General features: G+C 35.4%; 2 protein-coding genes across 3 annotated transcripts in view; both read right to left on the bottom strand.

Annotated features, from left to right (window-relative positions):
* The window catches only part of LOC112520040 (histone H3-like centromeric protein cpar-1), a 4,662-nt gene extending 2,104 nt beyond the window's left edge, over positions 1-2,558 (bottom strand). Inside the window, exon 1 of the mRNA XM_025128344.1 lies at positions 2,108-2,558. Within this exon, the coding sequence (XP_024984112.1) occupies positions 2,108-2,512 (405 nt within the window). The 5' untranslated portion in view covers positions 2,513-2,558. The remainder of the gene's footprint in view (positions 1-2,107) is intronic.
* A 6,874-nt stretch (positions 2,559-9,432) lies between these two features.
* On the bottom strand, positions 9,433-21,557 carry LOC112519082 (clustered mitochondria protein). 2 transcript variants are annotated; one of them, XM_025127051.1, is made up of 29 exons: positions 21,371-21,557; positions 20,711-20,953; positions 20,000-20,061; positions 19,696-19,885; positions 19,464-19,604; positions 19,217-19,373; positions 18,921-19,114; positions 18,718-18,819; positions 18,188-18,323; positions 17,934-18,062; positions 17,393-17,783; positions 17,112-17,216; positions 16,433-16,551; positions 15,670-15,778; positions 15,445-15,585; positions 14,685-14,816; positions 14,439-14,609; positions 14,201-14,287; positions 13,592-13,726; positions 13,169-13,327; positions 12,999-13,067; positions 12,742-12,900; positions 12,556-12,612; positions 12,406-12,446; positions 12,106-12,225; positions 11,350-11,659; positions 10,736-10,843; positions 10,580-10,651; positions 9,433-10,120 (listed from the first exon to the last, which is right to left on the bottom strand). In XM_025127051.1, the coding sequence occupies exons 2-29, from the start codon at positions 20,934-20,936 to the stop codon at positions 9,716-9,718; spliced, it is 4,227 nt and encodes a 1,408-aa protein (XP_024982819.1). In that variant the 5' UTR covers positions 20,937-20,953; positions 21,371-21,557; the 3' UTR covers positions 9,433-9,715. The 2 variants fall into 2 exon arrangements, with proteins under 2 accessions (XP_024982819.1, XP_024982820.1); XM_025127052.1 differs by having other exon boundaries at positions 13,169-13,324.
* Between the last annotated feature and the right edge of the window lie 296 nt (positions 21,558-21,853).

Below are 21,853 nucleotides of genomic sequence, written 5' to 3'. Positions count from 1 at the left end.
CTTATTTATTCAAATTGTATTAATATGTAAAGACCAAGTGTAACCTATATCATCGTTAATTCTTATCTTATAAAATCAGTGGAACTTCAAAATCGTTAAAATYCATGGCTCCCGCCGCATTGCGCGGGTACACAACTAGTAAATTATAAATGATACAGATAAAAGCCATAATTTTTAAACCATAGGTATAAAAATCACAAACTTTAATAAACTATAAAGACCAAAATATAATTTACTCTGTTATCTTTGGTGTGTAGAATTCTGTCTTGGTAGATATAAGTATTCAATAACCAGCATGGAAGTGGTACAAGTTATATTCAAAATATGTAATATTTTTTAACATAAAATGTCTTAAAATGCAACGAATTTTGGTTTTGTTTTGATTAGCGTAATGAATTATTTCCTTTACTTTTTTTCTATTTTATACGTATTGTGATATGCAACTTGATAATCACGTTGCGTTTGACGACGTAGATATTGATTACATAGACTGCGCCTAGTTGTCAAAAAATTTAAAATACGCTAGTTTGGTTGGTATTTTTGTAAATTTTGTTTTATGTTATCTGTACTGAGATTGAATAAGTTTTTCATGCATGACGAAGCTTTTTGTAGTTTGAATTGATTTCACGTTCAGTTTATCGTGTTCGGTTTTGATTAACTGATTAGATGTCTAGTTGCATGATTACTTGGTGAAGAGGGATCTAAATCCTCTACTTAGACACTTCAAACGGAAGGAAAAGTTTCTTTTGTTCCTCTCGTTACTCACAACATATTACACACGATTTTTCATTTTAGTTAGGGTTTTTATTTAAGTTTCACGTTTGTGATTGATTTAGGTTTCTGATTCGAAGTTTGGAATTTAGGTTTCGGATTTAATATTTGGTTTACCAAAGAAGATGGTCGAAGAAGATCGTAAGATTGTGAGGGTGGCGAGAGGAAGAACAAGAGGGGTGGGGGTTGGTATGCATTAAACATTCGTACGTCGATAATTATTTCACAGATAAACGGAAAGATAAAAAAGAGTGGAAAAAAGACTAAAATGCATCTCGCTAACGAATATCATTAAACAAAGTTAATGTGAGGGATGACTTTCAAAAAAAATTATTGTGATTATTTCTGTAGTTTACTTTTTTGAAGTACAAAAATGTGTGTGTATTGACCTATAATACCGAACCTAAATGTATAACCTTTCGATCAATACTAGAATCGAGAATTGAAAATTTGTATTTATTATACGTAAACACATGCAAAAATTACTCATGAGATCGTCCTCTTGCTTTTTTAATGCTCTCATTTCCGTGGTTACTTGACAGTTTGATTTAAGACGGAGTATAATCAATTGTGTTGACCAAAATAATCTATTGGTTATTGTAAATCCAAGGTAAAATCGTGGATTATGAAAGAAGAAAGAAAGCTCTAAACAATTGTTTTTCGACTTGATACAGATACTTCATTTCATTGGGATTTCCCATTAGATCCCTAACGAAACACCTGGATTGTATTTCATTAAGAAAGAGCACCACTTTGTCAAAGCAAATGACGGACATCGCAAATTATTAATATTAAGATTCAAGTAAATTAACCTAAAGATAAAGATTTTTTTTTTTACGCTTTTCATTATAATTTTCATTTTCACCAAAACAGCAAAACCCAACCCAAACAATAGAACTCTAATACTATATACCAAATTTTTTGCTCAAAAACAATAATATTCCCAATCGCAAGGTAACAAACTTGATCATAGACCAAGTAAACGATAATATTATAATCCATTCACCAAACTTAATGTTTCAATGGCATCCCAAATGGATTTTAAAGGGCATGAACTTCTTGGGAAGACCATATTTTGGTTGGGGTAGATTAAATATGTAGATTCATCGTGAAATAAAGCAACCAATTTCAAACAAGATTTCAGATCTGTAATTGATTCATTAATATAGCATCGCTTTATATATATTATTAATTTATAGCATGAAACTACAAAATCCCAATAGCAAAACAGATGAGTTGCATGGAGCCCTATTGACCAAACTCTACCCAAAACCATTTATCGCCAGATCCAGAATCTTACCAATCCAACAAATGGAATGATATGATTCAATCAAGCCCTCTCGCCACGGATCCTTCGAGCAAGTTGAATATCCTTGGGCATAATCGTCACTCTCTTTGCGTGAATCGCACACAAATTTGTGTCCTCAAAAAGCCCAACCAGATAAGCTTCCGCTGCTTCCTGGAGCGCAGCGACAGCGCTACTCTGGAACCGCAGATCAGTCTTGAAATCCTGTGCGATTTCTCTAACCAGTCTCTGGAACGGAAGCTTCCTGATCAAAAGCTCCGTACTCTTCTGGTACTTTCGGATTTCACGAAGCGCCACCGTTCCAGGACGGAATCTGTGGGGCTTCTTCACTCCGCCAGTCGCCGGAGCTGATTTCCTAGCAGCCTTGGTGGCGAGTTGCTTCCTTGGAGCCTTTCCTCCGGTTGACTTGCGAGCAGTTTGCTTTGTACGAGCCATTGCAGGTTAAGATCTAGAAAAGGTAAAATGCACAGAGAGAGATGAGATGGGTGAACTATTTGGTACATAGGAGGAGTATATATATGTGTGTAGGACTGTAGGTTCGCGGGATTATGAAAATTTGGAACTGATTTTAGTCCGTCCAAAATGTGCAGATTATAATCCGTGTGGTGTGATTGCAGCAAATTGAAATATGACACGTGTACATAGCGTGTTCGAGAGTCCTTCCAGGAGGTTCCACGATAAATATTTTTCAATTTAACTCCTCTTAATGTTTCAAAAGCCAAACAGGTCCTCAATCTTTTAACAAATACAAAATCGTACGTTTTTCTGTTTCTATATCATTTCGGTCCGGTTTGATTTGAAGGGATGAAATGGATTTGAGGAGATTTGCATTTCATATCCATTTCAATCTCATGTTTGGTTTGTTGAATTGTCTGAATTTAAAATCCTTGGATTTAATCGAAATCATTCAAATATAGGATTTTGAAGTCCTTAGGAAGTGCTCGGGATTTAATGAGATTTCATAAAATTGTATACAATAAGGTTTTAAAAAATGTTTAAAGGATTTGTTTTATAATAATCGATTAATAAAAATGTAATTCAATTATTTTTAAAAATATTTATAATTTCTTCTTTAAATTATTTTGATATAACAAACCTCATTTATTGCATCCTATTACCCAAATAACTTAATGAACACGTTATGAAATAAACTTGTCACATCATATACATGAGTATATAATTTTTTCGCATCACATGGATGAGACACCCCATTTCCTCGCAACACATAGGTGCGAGGACCACAACTCATCGCACCATACTGATACGATAAACCCAAGTTGTCGCATCACACGGGTGCGATAAATCAACTTTGTCGCATCACAAAGATGCAATAAACTTACTCCTCACATCATATAGGTGCGATAACCACATTTCATTGCGTCAATAGGATGCGACAACTCAAAATTTTCGCATCACACAGATGCGACAACCCTAAGTTATCATATCATAAGGATGCGATAATTATGAACATTTGATCAAAACCCAAATTTTATAACTTAATGATTTCGTCACATTTGTACTGATATACATCTCTTCTTGATATGTCATCCGTATCCTAGTATAACTTTTTCTTGATATGACACCCTAATACACATCTCTTTGATATGTCACACTTATTTCCACACACGATATAAACGTATCAAAAACCCATAATTTTGCCAAATTTTGACATCAAAACAGATTTACAACATCATCTCATATAAGGTACCACACGATTCTATAACCAGATTCCAAATAGGGAAAGTTCATAAAAAATAAATCCACCTTAATCATAAAGAGATGATGATAAGAAGATGAAATAGCAACAATCTCCCACGTAGAAATCACAAATCAATTTAGTTCTCTCCTCCTGTTTGATTTGCACCCATGAAGCACATACAATAAAATTTTCACCCGCTTCAAATATAATTATGAGATATTAAGAATATCTCATATAAAAACCATTTTAAACAATTGATGCGGTGGGGGATTTTAAAAAAAAATGATAATTTAAGCATATACAAAAAAAAAAAAATCCTCAACTTACCAATGTTTTCAAAAAGAACTCCAATCATTATAATCAAATAACCCGGCTATAACGAAATATAAAACAAAAACAAAATCTTAACATGTGAAAACATGAGCGTTGTTAAGAAGAGCATCTAAATTCTCAACCCATTGAACATGACCTGGAAATTGATCCATCTCACAACCCCAAAATCAAAAACAAAATCTGATAACCGATTCTAAAACCCTAAATCAAGAACAAGAAACATATATGATATCGAAACTATCGTCATAAATCATTCAAGAACACCATCATCAGATCAAGAAAACCATCCAACTTCTAGTTTGGTTCTAAAAAACCAAAATCGAATGCCTTTGCTTGGATGGTTGATTTGAAAACCAAAAAAACCCTAGATGGTGGTTTTGAACGAGAGAAGAAACAAAATATGTCGGAGAAAGTGGGGGTTTAATCGGAGGAGAGGAGTGAGGAAAGGGAGTCGTGCACCTTCGACCATCATCTTCGAGAGAAACAGTGCTATCGGGGGTGGGGGATTGTTTCCAGATTTGTAGGTTTGGGAAATAAAAGCCATTAGACGGTTTCCATCATCTTTGACCATTTTTTTTCTTGCTTAGATCTTCATAGCGCCTATAGTTTCCAAATCTGGATGGGGATTCGACAAGGAGGGAGAAGGGGGCAGTTACTGAGTGTCCACGATGTTCGAATTAAAAGAAAAAGAAAAGGCATAAAAAACTAAATTTAATTATATATGTTTTGAAAGAAAATATAAATAGGGGTAAAAAGACAAAAATGCTAATCACGTCAGAGGCACATAACAAGGTTAACAAAGATATTTTAGTGATGTTAGTGTGAGGGACTGGATCGGACCCCGAAACATGTTTTCTGGACCACCGATGTACTTTATGATTTTGAGGGACGAAAACCAAAAATGAGTCATTCACGAGGGACCAAATGTGTAAATCCCTCATTTTTTTATGTGAATGACGAACAAGTAATTTGAGGTGTTCTCTACGATAAAAACTTGATGAAACGAACGCAGAAACTTCACGTCACTCGCTAAATACGAGGAGCATTACCAAACTACTCCCAAAAATAGGGTTAAGTGGAGGAATTTTATGATCACACAATAAATTACGATGTTATGTATTTATAAATAACAGTTGTGTAAAAAAGAAATTAAATGATTATATTTGAATGGTTTGTTATAAAAAGTTATATCAAACTATCAAAAACACAAAGTTAATGGTTTTTACCTATTTTAGTAAATATGGTAAAATATAAGAGTGAGAGCCGAAACTCGGAATTCAAGATAGACGGTTCGTTCGTCGAGGTCGTTCTTAATTGTAAAACAACAACAATCTAATGCTTTCAATTATGTGATCTTGTCTCGTATTTCTTAATTAATTGTAACTTTGTATTTTACTCTATTATATCTTACTTTATTTGTTTCACACATAATTTAAAACACGGTTATAAGGGTTTCAATAGATATTATTTATAACTAAAATCATACAAAGATAATCTCGAAATGCAACAGAAAAGCATATAAGATCAAAGAAAAAATGTACTAGTGTTTTGTTGAACAAACTTACAACAGGTTCAACTTGGATCCAAAAAATATTGAAATCGGTCTCAAAATAGTCTTTTTGGAAGGAAGTCTCAGGCTATGCTTGTACTAATCTCGACTGCAAGAAATCAGTCTTGATAATATTAGTGGCACAATCCTTGTGTATGTTTGAAGTTGAACCCTGGGCCAATGGGATATCACCAGGACCTCAACCACTACGCCACAAATCCATAACCCTTGTGGTTCACTTTTTTGCCCTCTCTTTCAATTGGAACAAAATAGCAAAGATTTCGCAAATGTCCATTGCGTAACGTGTAAAATGTATCTTTTTTTATGAATTAAATATGATACTGATAGGATATGTTTGCGAAACTTGCTTGACAACTGGCGAAATGGTCTACCAGAATCATATTTTAATATAAAGTGCACATTTCACAAGTTGTGAAACCGAAACTTACAAAATATTGGCTACTTTGAGACTAATTAGGAGAAAGTGAAATAGAAAGTGAATAAAACAGTTGTAACACCTAAATTTTTGGTATGTAACATTTCAGGGTTTTTGTATTATATTTCAACCTCAGAACACCACTTATTAAGTGTATTTACCATCTATTAAGTGTATTTTGTGGGTGTTTGTGTTGGTATGAAATTAGCCAAAAGAGATCCAAGAAAAAGATCAAATTAGGACTGAAACGGTAGCTTGTGCGGGTTGGCGCGCAACTTAGGTCGCGGCATTAGCCGCACGACTTTTCTGTTTGTGAAGATCATGATGCGGGCAACCCTTGTGCCGTGATCCTAGGGTCTTAGGGTTTCAGGACAAGGTCGCGGGAAGGCTGCAATGCATAAATCGAGATTTTTAGGCTAGAACTCATAAATTCTCATACCAACTCATTTCTCTTCACATTTATTTCGTCTAGAGAACTTTTGAAGCACCAATATCATTGATTTCAAAGCATCTAATAGCCTTGGAAGCTCGAGTTCAAGTCTTGGAGTAAAAGCTTCAAGATCTCCTTCTTCGTCTTGTTATATTTGACTTGGTTTCTGGGGTTTTTCCCCTAAAAACCTATTTGAGCGTTCATTCTACATTTTAAAGCTTTATCTATGTCTTAAACAACTCTACTATGGATTTCCTCAACGTTTTGAGATTTGGTTGATTCATATGTTATAGTTTGTATGGGATTTTTGGGAAAAGCTTGAATCCTTTTATGAAGTTTTAGACCTAATGAGATTAAAACTCACCTTTGGTGAGGTTTGAACCCTTGACCTCCTAAGAGGCCAATGACTACGATACCGCTAGGCCAAAGGCCCTTTGGTGGTACTTGTTGTATGTTGAAGCATGTATATTGTACAATATGGTTTGTTGCGTTGGATTCATATGCATAGCTCATACACTATCAAGAGACAAGCTTCTTGGTATCATTAATTCCAGAATCTTTGACTTTAGATAATGAGAAGCTTTGATGCTCTATCTTGTAACTTGGGGACCATCTAAGTAAGTAGTTTTGATGTTCTTATCTTAATCATAATAGGAGTAATTACTGGGGATTGTGGGCCTCATGGTGAACCCTCGTCAACGTCATAACATGTCTTATTTTGTGTTCCGCTACTGGATGGAATCGAGTTCCCCCGTTATCGCAAGATAAACCGTTTGTTACATTGTCTTGCCTTAAAAGATATGGTTAGGGGCAATGGTAATTCATTTACAAAGATTGACCCACACCTCAAAGGAGGTGACTCTTTATAAATGTTCTACTCTCTAAACCGTTTATGTGTTGATATATATTGTTTTGATTTACTAGACGTTAAGTCTAACACTTTTTACTACCACCATGTATAATAAGTCGTAGCAATGCGGACCTAAAGGTTGGTGAATTGAGCTTAGAGTGCCATTTGAAGGCACAAGTGGGGATAACATTTTTGGAAGTGACGTCTTACATTTTGAAGGTAGCAGTCTTTGGTGGTTGTAGTAACCCCTGACTTAATTCTATTTCTACTAGAATCGAATAAAAATCAACAGAACTATTGATACTTAGTTTTTGTTATGCGCTATCTTGTAAATATTAATACCCTTTTGGGTAAATACTCAGATGTTGTAATACACGGTTTTCGTAGAGGTTCAAATTTACTATTATTTCCTGAAATTTAGAGGTGTTACAAAGAAGAGGGGCTAACAATCCTTTTCATTTTCCCCGTTTTCCTTTTTCCTTGGCCGATGGTGGCATGGGGAGAGTTGTGTTGTCGTTGTTGTACGAGTGCCTTGTTACCTGGATGAACAAGCCACAAATAAACTATATAGTTATATATGGTACAGCAGACGAAGAATCGTATGAGAAATAAAGTTATGATGAGAATCATTGATCACTTTTAGTCTCATGTCCACCTATGAATTATATTTTAGAAAGGAATTGGTCTGGTGCAGTAAAAATGTTAAGATTCAATTAGAATTGATCCTAAAGTGAAAATCTCTTCTTATGCTTCTCGTTATAAGATTCTCTTTTCACTGGAATACCCTAGTACACTAATATCTATACTATATCATAAAGCATTTGATAGAAACTCTTAAAAACCATTTTTTATGTATGAAGTATTGTTTATTGATACATATTACTTAAAATTTAAGATTACTAGTAAATTATGCGTAAGTACAACTTATTAAAGCTCCATGTTTAAATTCATGTAACTAACTACATTTAAATATAATCAAATACATGATAAATATCTCATTTTAAATATAAAAAAATCTAAAATATAATTAGRATAATCATTGARWTCTAACAKAATWYTTAATTATTATMTTTATTAAAAATTATATTATTAAACCAAAATTAAGTTACTGTGTCACATTAAATTAAATTATAATAAAAAATTGAATTAAAAAATTATACAAAACAAGAACTTTTAAATAGTTAATTTGATACTAATATCGATATTTTTTTTCAAATTTTTATGATATTTTATTTAAAAATAAAAACATTATCGTTTTCTAAAAACTACATAAACCGTATTATATTGACATAGATAAAAATAATAATAAAACATTGAAATCGAAACGTGTCTCGATGCATTACACGAGTATCATTCTAGTTATATTATAAATTATTTGACTAAAACTTTTAAAAACCGTTTTTATGCATAAAGTATTGTTTATTGATGCACATTACTTAAAATTCAAGATTACAAGTAAATTGTACGTAAGTACAACTTATTAAAACTTTATGTTAAATTTATATAACTAACTGCAGATAAACATAATTAAATAAAAGATAAATATCTTATATAAATATAAAATATCTAAAATATAATCAGGATAACCATTGATTTGTAACAAAATACTTAATTATTATATTTATAAAAAATTATATTATTAAACCAAAAATAAAAAAAATTAATCACAAAATACACAAAAAAATAAAAATAAATAGTTAGGTTGATACCAATATCAATATCTTTTTTCAAATTTTTTATGATATATCTTTATATTTATATTTTATTCACAAATAAAAACATTATCGTTTTCTCAAAATCACTTAAAACCGTATTACACATCGACTGAGAAAAATAAAACAAAATATTAAAATCAAAGATGTATCTCACTACATTGTTCTAGTATTTATACATGGCTAACCAATTAAGAGGAGGTTTTGTTTGATTTTCATTAAATACATTCTGAATGATTTACATTAAGCATGTCTTAAATTTGACCCGCAAATACAACCCATCTTTAAAATAAATTTTCAAGTTAACACGTAACAAGATCAAACCACAGTGATGTTGATAACCATAAGCAAGTAAGGTTTGCAGCCAGAATTTTATGAGTAATTGGGCTAGACAAAAACATCGTTCGATATGTGAAGTTTTACATGTGCCATTCCATCGACACACTCGCCAAAATTACAACTAAAAAAGAGCGCAAGAAATACTCGCTTTCTGCTAATAATAGCTTCATCACCCATAATTATTGAAAAAAGAATGAACCCCTCAAAAAAATCCCAACTTAATCCAACATAATAATATCCTCACTCTGCTACTTCCTTCAGTAAAACGTTAGAAATATCTAAAATCAAACTTACTTCGGGTTCTGCTTCTGTTTCTTTGGGTCCAATGCACCTAATCCTGCACCTAAACCCACCGGTGTCTGACCTTGTCGCTCTGGTTTGGCCGGCTCCTCAGGGGTTTGGGCATCGGTTGCCCCATTGGTGTCGTCACCAACACTGTTTTCAGGTGTCATGCCTGAGTTGATTATGTTGAGAAGCTGGGTGAGTGGCGGCAGAGCCTGAACAGGGACGCCGTGTGGTCGTATTAATAGACCCCTGGCGGCAGCTTTCTTCCTTGCCTCTGCAACGGCACGAGCAGCTCTTTCATCCACTCCCCGACCTCGAGGAAAGGTTTCCCCGGCAACCGTGTTGTTACTGTTACTACCTGAAGCTCCCCCAGATGCGGCTTGGAACGCTTGTATCAAGTCAGGGTGAGCCTGTACAAACATCGGTGTTTCAATAGCAGGATCAAGAAACATGATATTCAGTCTCCATAGATAAAAAACCATGACTTTGTAATGAAAGAAAATGACACGAAGACAAATCAATGGATCGGTTTTGCCCAGTTCCGATAGTGCATTTTCGTGCTAGTTTAAAAACGTTAGATATCAGTTGCCCAATGAGGGTGCCTTTAAGTGGCATGGGTAGTTTAGTAATTTATCAATCTTTTCTCCAGATTTTTGTTCCACCTAGTATGGTGGAACCCACTAACATCCTGCCCTGTCTCGGTCTAATGTCATGCCAAATGTGAGACAACAAAGTTTTTGTACTTTTCTATACCCTGTAAGTGCCAAATACCAGACGCACCCTTATGGCTAGATCGGGACAAATGGCATGTTTACTAGACACAAAACCATCAACTAAGCATGCGCCCGAGGGTGGAGTTCGTTACATACCTTCAAGAGATCGATTGCTGCTTGAGCAGAAACAGCATTTACAGCTTGTCCTTTCTGCTTTTGTGCATTCATCTATTGTCATATCATCACAAAGTTATCAACAGAAACATAACTACAATAAAACAGCATAAAATATATGAGGAAACACATTTCTACCTGCGCTTCCCGCACTTTAAAAGTTTTCATCCAGTTCTGTGAGTCACGCGTCCTGGAGTCATCCTCTCCGAGTTGCTTGACGAGTATATCGTACGTCTTCTTTTCATGCTATTGGCAAAGAAATCATTTTTCAGTTGATATAAACACCACTGATGATACAAGAGTATATAACATTTTTGGAGACGTTGTACTTGGTTTTATGTTGCAACGTTTTAAGTTCTATAAAGCAGTCCATTGGGACATTTTTAGCAGCCTGTAAACCCAATTTGTTGTAGCAAGTATCAGAGCCAAGATCTACCACTCTAAGGAATTCACAATTTGTGCCCATCTAGCCTCTTTTGGAAGGGGCCTGTTGGAACCCCACATTAGTTAGACTCGGACCCTTTCTCCTCAATATATATTGGAACCTCCCTTCACTCCTCGAGGGCTCTTTTAGAGAGTAATCTAACGGGGTTCCACATATTTTCACAAAACTATGTGTTCCTTTTTACACTTTTGGGGGAACAACGTGTGTTTGCGACAAAAGGCAAATGTGATGGTCTGAATAGTTAATCACTTGATAATATAACCATTAATGCACAAAAAATAGAACAAAGGTAGCTAAATTTCCATGCCTGATGAGACAGCTTGTAGGCTCCGACACAGTTGAATGCGATTGCAAGTGCATGATAGCACACGGCAGTTTGGATATGTTCCTCTCCCAAAAGCCTCTCGTTTTTTTTCAATGCTTCTTGTAAATAACGAAGAGCCGTGTTCATCTTTCCGATGTCTTGATACATCATTGCAACGTTAATGTAAGTTGCAGCAACATCGGGATGATCAGGGCCGGACGACAAACTTAATAGGAGCAGTGCACGAGACATGTGCCGCAATGCAAGTTCCGACTGGTTGAGTCCATGATAGAACAGGGCCATGTTTCCGTAGCTGTAAAAGATGGTTACACATCATAAATCGATTAAAAAAAATACCACTCTACAATACAACACAAACAGCCACAAACAAAAGTCTATAAAATTTTGCTAATTCAAACTGTGAGTCTCTCAACTTTGTGATCACATGACAAGCACATGCTATTAAAATCAAAATTTGACGTAGCAAATGAGCCCAGTAAATCCCTCCTAAAAAGTAGTACACAGACCTGGGCTCTACCCTAAAAAGTAGAGCGGTTGTTTCCTTGAAGACCCTCCACTAGTGAAAAGTGTGTGGAAGCGGAAAGTTCAGAAATGTTAACATTCAAAAAGCTGGATATGGGGTAAGCAATAGCTATAAAAATTGAAAGAGAGAAAAGCGGATATGCTAAATTTTGATAAACTAGATTTGAGTAATCGGGCTTAAAGCAAATGCAAAAAACAACAAAAAAATGTCAGCACCTGTGAGCTGTGTCAGGGTGGTCGAGACCAAGGCACCGTTCGTTTATAATAAGTTCCTTGTGCTGCTGCATAATGGCTGCAGCCATGTCTCCGGCATGATAAAGAACCATGGCAAGATAACTATAAGCAAAAAAACAACAATGTTAAAAAGTAGATCTTTGGTCACAACTTAACTGAATCATCTAGTAAGATATCAATTAATATCTTCCAAAAAATTGTTAAATTGATCATCTAAAATGGACACCATGATGAAAATTTCGACAAGATTTCTCATATTAAACTTTTAAGTTAAAATCATACCGGCAGCAGTTAGCAACCTCACGATGCATTGGACCTGTGACCTGTATTTCATAATTAAGTATAAAAACGAAGCCACTAAAATGGACATAAAACAACCATTTCGACCACACCCACATGGGCACATGAGACGAAAGACATCAGAAAATATACCTGCTGAAGTATTGTAAAAGCTTCCGTAAATAAAGTGTACGCTTCATTAAGCATCCCCTGCAAGTAGATGACAGCAAATTATCGAGACTGAAAATTGTTTTCAAAGTAAGATAACTTCTCCCTACATTCCAATATAAACGCCCACAACGAAAAAGGCGTTCCTGAACGAGAAAGAACAAAACGAACCTCAGCCAACTGGACCTTTCCCGTTTCCACCAGTTCTTTTGCTTCTGAACAAATGGGTATTGAATGCTTCACTACAGGTTGAAGATTTAATATATCTGACGTTTGGAAAGGTGTTCCTACACTAAGATCGTATTTTTTGGCAGCAATGGTCACCCCCACCTGTTAAAGGCAGTTTAACAGATCAGTTCTATTCTCATAGAAATCAACATGATTATTGTAAATAATTAGTATCAGAAGCTAAAATAGTTGGTAGGTACCTTCAGGCAAAGGTTGCGAATAACTGAAATTTTCTTCACACGTGACCTTGCATCCTCCGGCAATTCAAACTGCAAACGAAGGACAAAGTTAAAACATGAAACAATACGATAACGGGATAAAGGACTAATCTCAAAAAAAATTGATATGGGTTGATCCAAGTTTATATTACCTGGTATTTAGCTTTTGCAAATTCAAGGATATCAGACCACAAACTTTCGGAACTAAGATTCATACAGGTCGCTTGTTTTCTACTAGTAGCATTTCCAGCTTTTGACCTTGAGTGCCCTTTTGACGATTTTCCTGAAGCTTGATTTCCCGAAAGGTCCTGCTACACATTTCGTTACACGTTCCATCAACAAATATAAGAATTTCAACTCCTCTAGGCTAAAGACTTTATTTTTGGTCCCATTTACGTAAGATCACTGAGATGGGCCCACCAAGAGGAAAATAAAGTGAAGATGATTAAAAAAAATAACACGTTATACCACTAAACATGTAACCAGAATTAAACAAAGTGACTATTAACAAACATCTAGTGATCTGAAGACTACAAAATTGAATTTTAAAGGAATAGAAAGGAGTGATTGTCGACCTTCTTCTGATTTTTTGACTGTGTAGTATTAGCAACAGCTTTTCCAGAGACTGCTTGGCAATCTCCAAATAGACAATTGAAAAAATGAGCAACTGCATGCCCAATATCATGATCAGCTGTATCTCTTAAGATATCCTGTATAACCAAAAAAGCATTTACGTCATCGAAGAGCAATAAAATGCAAGCAAAAGCTAGTTTTCAACATCTATCAATCACATTTAAATGCTATCATTGACGGTCAATACTCCCTCCATTCCATGAAAACTGCAAAACTTCCTCCTTGGGGTTCACATGAAAATTTCACCAATTTTGTTTTCGGAACAACTTCCAAATAAAAAGCGACCCAATAACTCATTATGTCAAAACAAATAAATAGATGATATTGATCGGGGAAAGAATCCTTAGTTTTGTCTTTCATTGAAGGGTAATTTGCATCTTTTCGTGGGATGAAGGAAGCATATTAGTTAGTCCGTTGTTGATAACATATTGGCCAGTTCGTTTTTATCTATGTTCAATGTTACTACATCTTGGCCATGGGCCCACTGGTAGAACACAAACAAATTCGGCTTATAAGCGTCGGTTAAGTAACATTATGATAAACAAATTCACCTTAAGGATGTGTTTTGCACATCTAACGACAATCTCGTTGGAACAAAGATCCCATAAATGTGGCAAGTGCTTCGTACCATCAGCTACCTGGGAAATAATATAAAAACTTATATCAATCATCATAAAAAACTAACCACGAAATTTTGATGATTTGCCACTAAAAGGTAATGATATAATCAACTTTTAGATCTTAGTAATTAAGACAATAAGCTAGAAGAAACAAAACGGCTGATCTTACTTTGCCAATATAGCGAACATTAATTCCATGGGCATGCAGTGCTTCGGTCAGTGTCTGGCCATCCATTGGTGACACTTCAAGCGTGCAAAGATCTTGTATAAATTTCGGAAGGACGACATCCTTGAGGTATGAACTGACCTTCCGTACACTTTCTTCATCAGCAGCGATCTCCTGTTACATTCCGGCATGAGAGCATGTTATGGACATAAAGAACCACATTCACGTCACCAAGAAGAAACAGATTACCTCAGGACTCCCAGCCAATTTAAATTCCGTAAATACATTAGGGTTAAACCGTATATCCTCGGATTTATCTTCCATGTCAGCAGACTTAGAACCCAATTCTTCAACAAACATTTTATCATCTTCTGACTCGTTCTGCACGACAAATAGTATATTAAACAAATATTATTGCAAGCAAATTTATCAGTATTGTAACCTAGCATTTCATAAACATAATTCAAACTTCGGAAGCTTTTTAAATCTATTAAAAAAGCATCAACTATTAAGAAATTTATGGGTTACAAACTTTACCCAGCTGAAGTTAGAAACAAGAATCTATGGTGATCATCGAGTAGAATATAACTTTCTTTGTAAATAGAACTACCTTTCTAAAAATCTATAGCAAAAGGACACGCGTTTGGAGAGAAAGAGTGATATAGTTCTATTCATATGGATCGTTTGACATTTCTATTATGTGGGTCCCGTTTATTTGGTGTGCCGTTTCAACACCAAGAAAATCTTGAAAGTGAATCTTAATCCACGAATATGATATCTAGGATGATCTATGAAATATATGACAAATGTGGAGTGTTTAGAGTGTTTCTATTGGTCGGGAATATCAAATAGGCCCAGCTTGGACGTGCAATTACTTTGATCCAACAAAATGTGATCACAGAACCCATTTACTTTACGTGAAGAGAAATGGGACCCACAGAATGATGTGCAGATTAAAGAGGATTTAAGAAAAGAACATCGTCTTATCAGCATGACAAGAAGATCTTACCGGCTTAGTATCAGGAGTTTCAGCAATTTTGGCTGTCTCAGTTTGGTCTACTTGTTCAACGTTATCAGCCTTTGAAGAATCTGTAGATTCAAGTGTTCCCTTTGACTCACTTTTAGATTTTGAACTCTTTGCTGCTTCGGCCTTCTCACATACAGCACATATAAATAACATATTATGAGCAAACAATATTTATAAATAATTTCTACAAAATATACAAATATATACCTGGCAAAAGGCAGTGATCAACTCAGGTCTCAAAATACAAAACTTAGAATTTGCTCCTGTATAATTTGCATCACGAGGAGTGACTCTCATCAGGTCCAGAAGATAGTGCCTAGACATTGTAATTTCACACCATAAATAACTTGAGTCGCCTTATAAATTCAAGCATAATAGAACAGATTAATAAAGCTAGGAAGTTACAAATTTCAGACTAGTGAGTGAACGCATTGCAGCCATTAGAGAGAAAAGAAGCAATGGCCAGCAGCAAAAGACATCAATCAGAGAAAAAGAGATGGAAGAGGACAACCGCCCTAAAACTTTTATCCCAAAACGTTGAGGTTGGCTAACATAAACCGGCTAGAAATGAACTTTTTCTTGTTAAAGGGTTTTTCTACATGTAGTTTGAGTTCAAATTGGTACCATAGAGCACATAAAAACTTCTTATGTTACCCTCCATCCCAAAACAAGTGTCCCCATATCTAATTAATAAGTGCACACTTTCAAAAGTGTCTACTTTCCCATTTTACCCTTATAAGGAGAAAATTTCGCTCTATTACTGGATAGAATGGCCCTTTAGTTAATTAAACAGTGTAATGATTACATATTCCTAAAACTGTGGGCCTTTTTTTCATAATGGACATTTTGTTGGGGACGGGGGAGTATTTAGCTAGAAATTATCTCAGAATAAAAAGAACAATCCTAAGATGATGCTGCTACGAAGGGCGTAAATTACAGATATTAATATGAATATATGTATCAAAATCACCTATCGTCACTTCCAACAATCCCCTTGCATTCAACTGGTGCAGCTATTTGAAAAACATTTCCTGATCCATCAAGAACCGTGTGTTCCTTCACTCGGAGGCGCTTTGAAGCTTCCAATACCTAAAGTTAGATACAGTTTAGCATATTTTGCAGAAAAGCATATGTAAAGAAGTTGTGACACTAGTATTAAGGCAACAATTTAAATGTTTCAGTCAGATGGATTAAAGAAAGTTTTATTGGTCAAATTACGCATCCCAGGTATGTGTATTGTTTAGTTCACAACTTCTATGAAAATCAACAAAAAGGGTTGCGAAAAAAATTCCATTTAACAAAATATGCAACATAAAGAATTCCTTCTCTTGATGATATATTCTTGAATCTTGGGAACAATTTACATGACAATGGGTACTGTATTTTAATTAAAATAACAACACAATTAACAAAAAATGGATGTCCCTTGAAGTATGTCAAGAGCCAAATCTCACTACTCTGTTTCTGTAGCAAAAAAAGAGGATGTACTAATTGTTTCTTGACTTTATCCGTAAAAGCAATTAGCAAGTCTATTGACTTCTTATACGGTGAATATATATGATATATCCCATAAAAGCTGCAAAAAGCCCATAAAACAAAGAGACAAGGGGCAAAAATGGAAAAAAAGATCAATTTTAATTATTGCTGACCTTGGCATGAAAATCTTGATTCCAGCAAATCTTCTTGCCATTGTCAACAGACCCATATAGCAATGAATCTGATTTATCACCTTGCAAAATTCCCGGTAGAACGCTCTGTGGGAGAAAATAAGAAACAAGCACGTTTTAATGTTAGCAGAAACCCGTTCATTAAAGTACAAAAGCAAAAGAAGGAACGTCCCACAAATACACTTCATACATTACAATGGTCACGATGATAATATCAAATTCTGATCGTCTAGTATATTAACACTGACGGAAAACATGCATACCTGAGCTACCACCCTATGACCTCTGTAGTCAACAATGGCCATGGCAAGATTATACAATCCAGAAACATCAGCTTCTTGATATGCTTTGGTGCCTTTAAGATCGTTGTTCGAAGATGCATATGTAGCTTGTTCACTCTCAGCCAATTGTGCCTCAGATGGTGCATCAGAAGCCGATTCCACAACACCGTTAAGATTATGATTCTCTGTAGTCGAGATACTAGACTTCTCCCCATTAACCTTGGCCGCTCCACTCGATGATTTCACCGAGGTCTTCTCAGACGAAGTATTTGCATTCTCGGTCTTCAAGTTCGAATCTGACAACTGCTTCCTGGACAGCTGCTCAAGATCCGCATCAACAGCAAAACTGAAGAATATGTTGTTGTGAACATACCTAAATACCAGAAACAAAATTGTTATCATACGATGCACATTAAATGGTTATGTGAACGATAACCATATTTGGAACATATTTCGAGCATCATTAGTTTCCACTGACATAAAGAAATTTGGCAATAGTTTCACCTTTTGTTATCCTACTTACATGTGAAAGCATTCCGGATCGGTTGGATTAATTGGTGGGATGCATCTGCTGATGACTCCAATAGCACCACTTATTGCAGCATCAACGAAATCAGAAGATACCTTATAGAGAGCTCTATCTCTCAGAATCCTATAAACAACAACGTCAGCATAAAAAACCGAGACAAATCCAAGCCAAAAAAACATTGCACATATACACTTAAATGAGAAATTAATTTGTGAAATAAAATAACAATAAAGAAGAGACTATTACACCTTTCTTGAGGGCTTGCATGAGGAAACTCTCTACAAGATTGTAGTTCCTCATTCCAGTCTCTTTGCATACCGATTAACTCACTCCCAAAGGACAAAGTAAGTGAATTTTCTGCTCTAGCTGCATCGCGTCTGTGATCTACATGAAGCGAGCAAAAGAAAAATGGTAAAGATTGCAAGAAAAACAAAGAATCGAACTCATCGGTAAAAAGTTTTGCAAAAAGCCAAAGATGAGTTACCAAGTATCAAATTACTCGCAACTTCTTCAACAAAGATATCACAACCGTAGAAATATTTGGTGTCACATGCTCAAATAAGCAATATAAAATTCAAATGATCTGATTATACTAGTGGGTAACCAAGTTGAAAGCTATGGAACCGAAAGCACAGAAACGAAGTAGAGACTTTTATTTTTGGACTTAAGAATACAATCACAAATATCCCCAGCAGTTTACGTAGTTGAAGAAGGAATGAAACAAGTTTCCTTAGGTACAAAACAGCTATAAATAACAGAGGAAAAATATAAAAATTACCAGGAACAGGGTGCAATCCAAGCCACGAATTTGGAGGCAACAAAGACTGGATGTTTTCAAAAGGATGAGCAGAAGCCTTTCGTTCCAACATTTCACGAAAAGCTACAATATCAGAGGAAAAAAACTCACAACAAAGCAGAGGAGATGATATGATAAGTTGTTTCTGATATGAAAGAGAAGATAGATAGAACATTCTTATTCACCTTTCTTGAATTTGGAACTAATCTTCTGCAAGAGTCCAATAAGAGTAGTTGCTTCAGAAGCAGCTTTAGTTGGTCGTGGGTCAAGGGTATTGCCAGAACTCGAGTTAACATAAAACGTGGTTGTAGTTCCAGTTATACAAAACTTGCTGCCTTCCAGAGTGATCACATCCAGATAAATTAGGTCCCCAACAAGCCTGAATGTAAAATATCATGTGTTTAAAACATAGACCATTAAGAAATAAAATAAAAAAGAGTAACTTCACCATATTCCTTCATAAAGAACATCGGAAACAAACCTTCTGTAGCTCGGAGGAGGGTTAAATGACGAGAACACGATACTTTCTACGCATTTGATCTCTTTGGAGGGAGATGACAACAAATTTGAAAGTGACCCGGATACGTCCTCCATGAAACCCAAATTCTCAAGCTCTAAAACTTCGGTTTTGGCGGGATCTATTTTGATTGTGTAGCACTTTAGATAATCAGTTGGATATCTACTTCAAGAAATGAATCAAGAAAAGACAAGTTTTCTGGCCAACAAACCTCCTGAATTCGCGGTTGCATTCTGCCCCAGCTCATGTTGCAAAGCAAGTGATGTTGATAATGAGGAATGCAATGTTGAAAGAGAAAGCAACTCTCTGGTACGATGAACATGAGCCCTGATAGATCTATCATCATAAAGGGCTGCAAAATTTTCATTTACCAAGTCAGAACGAATAAAGAACGCTCATCGCATTAATCGCGAAGACATCTAAAGCAAAAGGCTGTAATATACCTGCAATCATCTCTAAGGAGCAGTCTCCAGCAGTAATGTCAGCAACTTCAGAAATTTCATGGTAATCCTCCAAATGATGAGTCGACCCATCCTTAGTGTGCAATAATAAGTCATAGCAAGTAAAGAAACACGTTTCAGGAGCATCAAGCAGGAATTGTCTCACGTCCATAACAGAATCACTGGGACTCAACTGCAAATTTGATCAATGGTAATCATTCAAAACTAGCAACGCTGAACTAAGAACAACAAGCTAATGCTATTACTAAGAAATCCTGGAAATAAATCACAGTTAAAGATAGCATACTTGTAACTCAAGCTTTTCACCAACTTGTGTTTTGACTTGAACAGGGAAGAGATGAATGTCACCTGCACCAGAAAACAAAATCCACACTAGGGTAAGTGAAACCATATGATTCAAAACATTGCAAAGTTGATTTAAATTATAGAAAGAAGTATATAGCATCAACTAAGTCAAGCCATGTATATCGACAACTGAGCAGCCACTTGAATCGCAATGGAGCCAAACCCGACAAAAAAATCTAAATAATGACCAAAAAAATAGAAGAACAAAACAACTATGAGTGACGTTGCACAAAATGAAGAAACCCGTCAATATGACATATGCTAAATCAAATTTAATGCCTTCTTTTTGCAATATATGCAGCTTCTTGTTCGTTATTATTTTTACCAATCTTTCTATTTAGAAGTCGCTTTTCTATCTGTCATTTAATTAAACAAGAAGCATGTGAACATATATGAGGTGCGTAAACAAGAGAATCTTACAATTGGTTCATCATGATCACGGTTGAAGATATATCATGATTAATGCAACTGATTGGCCCTAATTTCGACAATGCAATTAAGGGTAGCAAATATAATAGAAGACTCGATTACGTCTAACATCAAATCTTCATATGTGCAACTAAAAGATAATGGAAAAGCTCTTCTATCAACTCTAAGAATAATTAACAGTAAAGCCTCCTGGTTAAAAGCACAATTGCTAAAGAAGTTTCACCTTGCTTAGCCTGATTCTCCGAACTGGCATTCTCTGACTCCTTGACATCTGGCTTGGTGGCAGGTATCTCAGTCGAATCTGGGACTCCATTAGTATCCACCTTCGTTTCTTCAACAGAATTCAAGCTATCTTTAGCATGACCATTGGATGAGACCGCCTGTTCGCTAGCATTCGTGGTGTTATGTGACCCTTTCTTATTCCGCCCTCTGCTTGATTTCCCAGCCATATCTACTTCCCAATCACCTAAAATCCAAATAAATAAAAATCACCCATACACCAAATTAGCAGTATAAACAGAAGAAAAGAAAAACGAAGAATAGTTGTTCTTATCGTGCACCCATCAACATAAACCCATACTATCAGAAGAATCAAAATGAAAACTCATTTTCATAAACACCCACCAATCTACGAATTCATTACTCGTTTAAACAATGAAGTGGAGCACATAACTCGGCAAACAAACAACAAAAGACGAAAATCTAAAGAAGATAATACCCAAAAATCGACATATACAATAGGCATACATGTATATACAAACAACCATAGACATAAAAACGATTCAGCTACAAAACCCAATAAATTTTAAGCAAAACCCTCGAGAAGAAATGTTGATACGAACGTAAGAATCGAAGTAAGAGATGGTATAAAAGAAAAACCAACCTGTATTTGTATATCACCGATTGAAATCGGCGGATAAAATACAGGGAATTAAGAGGAAAAGTGGGTAATTGAGAAGAGAAAATGGAGGGATGGAGGCTGTGGCGGCCGAGAGAGAGAAGGAAAGGAAGAGCGAGCGTGTGGGTACTGAAAGAAAGGAAGAAGAGGGGTTAGCGTCTAGAGAGAGAGAGAGTGTGTAGTATGGATTTTGGTTTCAATGGGTCAAATAATCTTTCGCCTCAATTCCTCCACTTTTAGGTCATACCCACAAGCTCTCATTTCATTTACGAGTTTTTCCATAAATGTTTTGTTTTTATTTACAATTTATAATAAGGTTTATTAACAATTTGTGTACTTACTATTATCAAGTCTTTAAGTCAAATCTTTTTCTTAAATATATAAACTACTAGTTGTGTGCTTGTGCAGCTGTAAATTTTAACGATTTTGAAGTTTCATTGGTTTTATTAGAGAAGATTTAACGATAAT

Source organism: Cynara cardunculus (assembly GCF_001531365.2).
Source record: "Cynara cardunculus var. scolymus isolate 2C chromosome LG 10, CcrdV1, whole genome shotgun sequence".
In the NCBI taxonomy this organism is placed as follows: Eukaryota; Viridiplantae; Streptophyta; class Magnoliopsida; order Asterales; family Asteraceae; genus Cynara; species Cynara cardunculus.
This window is presented reverse-complemented; position numbering and strand designations above follow the sequence as displayed.

Coding starts and splice junctions, on each gene's coding strand:
- LOC112519082 (XM_025127051.1), bottom strand. CDS start 20,936: ATGGCTGGGAAATCAAGCAGAGGGCGGAATAAGAAAGGGTCACATAAC. Junction 19,374..19,463: donor TGCAACCGCGAATTCAGGAG/GTTTGTTGGCCA, acceptor CAATCAAAATAG/ATCCCGCCAAAACCGAAGTT. Junction 12,447..12,555: donor CTTTTACAATACTTCAGCAG/GTATATTTTCTG, acceptor TATGAAATACAG/GTCACAGGTCCAATGCATCG.